The sequence below is a fragment of the Diaphorina citri genome, unplaced genomic scaffold (genome assembly GCF_000475195.1).
Source record: "Diaphorina citri unplaced genomic scaffold, Diaci psyllid genome assembly version 1.1 scaffold9608, whole genome shotgun sequence".
Taxonomy (NCBI): domain Eukaryota; kingdom Metazoa; phylum Arthropoda; class Insecta; order Hemiptera; family Psyllidae; genus Diaphorina; species Diaphorina citri.
Genome location: NW_007386982.1, coordinates 1 through 1,439, shown reverse-complemented (window position 1 = coordinate 1,439; position 1,439 = coordinate 1). Strand labels below are relative to the sequence as shown.

Genomic DNA, 1,439 nt, shown 5'->3' with positions numbered 1-1,439 from the left:
TGGCCTCCAACACACCAATGGCAAGTTCGTTCGTCTGAGGCTTAGGTGTAGGGGCAAACAGCATTGAAAGAAGGGTTAAACTTATACGAATCTTCAAACATTGCAAGTTGAATCTATCAATGAAATAATGTAATTTATTTCATTCCGTGCTCTCATATTCGTTCCGTGGCACAAGCTCTGCTTACACGGATGGGGATACCATTTATAAAAATTCAGTATGTTCTGAAAGAACTCACTCTGGCATACAGGAGATACGGAGAATCAGGTAGGGATGGGGATGCTATGACAGACCACACGAGTCTTTTCTTCCCCCCCCCTTTTTACACTCATCTAAGTTCATTGGAGTCGCTGATAAGCGGTTTTCATTGTGAAACAACATTTTCATGGAATTAAGTTTGGAAGATGAAATCCTGGAATAGCTAAGGCTGAGTAATGACACGGAATTGAAAGAACTGACAGCAGACAAAGACACATTATCAGCGGTGTAAAGTCAGTTTTGGCCTCCAACACACCAATGGCAAGTTCGTTTGTCTGAGGCTTAGGTGTAGGGGCAAACAGCATTAAAAGAAGGGTTAAGCTTATACGAATCTTCAAACACTGCAAGTTGAATCTATCAATGAAATAATGTAATTTATTTCATTCCGTGCTCCCATATCCGTTCCGTGACACAAGCTCTGCTTACACGGGTATACCATTTATAAAAATTCAGTATGTTCTGAGGGTTTTATCGAAAAATAATAAATGGAAACTTAATAAATTAAATTAAATATCCGCACATCCATTTTATTCCGCTCCACTTGATTCTCTCCCTCAGGTTCGGCTCCTCTGGAAAGACCCCCGTAACGTGGGCTGGAAGGAACGCACCTCCTACAGATGGAACCTCTACCACAGACCCAGAATTGGACTCATTCGGCTCCAAATATTCGAAGTAGACCGTGGCATGGTGGCGGATTCGGGAAACATTTACGATTCGACCCACAAAGGAGGTCAACTGGGAGTGTTCTGCTTCTCTCAGGAGCAGATCATCTGGTCCGATATGCTGTACAGATGTAACGGTAAGAACGGGAAACCGGGTCACGAGGGTTTGCTTGAGGTTTTAGAAGAAAAACACAAAAACGATAGATTAGGTCAAAAGGGGTTAAGGTCAAAAAAAAAAACACTCAGGCGGTGCAAAAGAAATAAAATTAAAAAGCTACAAACAAACCAAACACAATAAAAGTGGGTAAATTCAAAAATAAAGAGTGAATCAAATTTTAGATAGGTACTTAGCTAGTTGTTAGTTAATGTCTGATGGTGTTGAAGTAAACTTGCCTTCGGAAAATGGAAAAAAATGTCTTACACTTTTGTACTGAATATTAAACAGGTGAATTAAACTGTTGGCATTTAAGTAATACGACATCTTATTCTAAGATGAAACGCTGCATGCATCCTAGGGTCTC

The 1,439-nt window shown here is 40.3% G+C and overlaps 1 protein-coding gene across 1 annotated transcript; it reads left to right on the top strand.

Annotated features, from left to right (window-relative positions):
- Positions 1 to 229: 229 nt before the first annotated feature.
- LOC103522601 (cartilage oligomeric matrix protein) lies at positions 230 to 1,055 on the top strand (the record flags this gene model as incomplete). Its single annotated transcript, XM_008487701.1, is given in 2 exon segments — positions 230 to 265; positions 815 to 1,055. Coding segments are annotated over 2 exon segments (277 nt in total), but the record flags the coding sequence as incomplete, so codon positions are not given.
- Between the last annotated feature and the right edge of the window lie 384 nt (positions 1,056 to 1,439).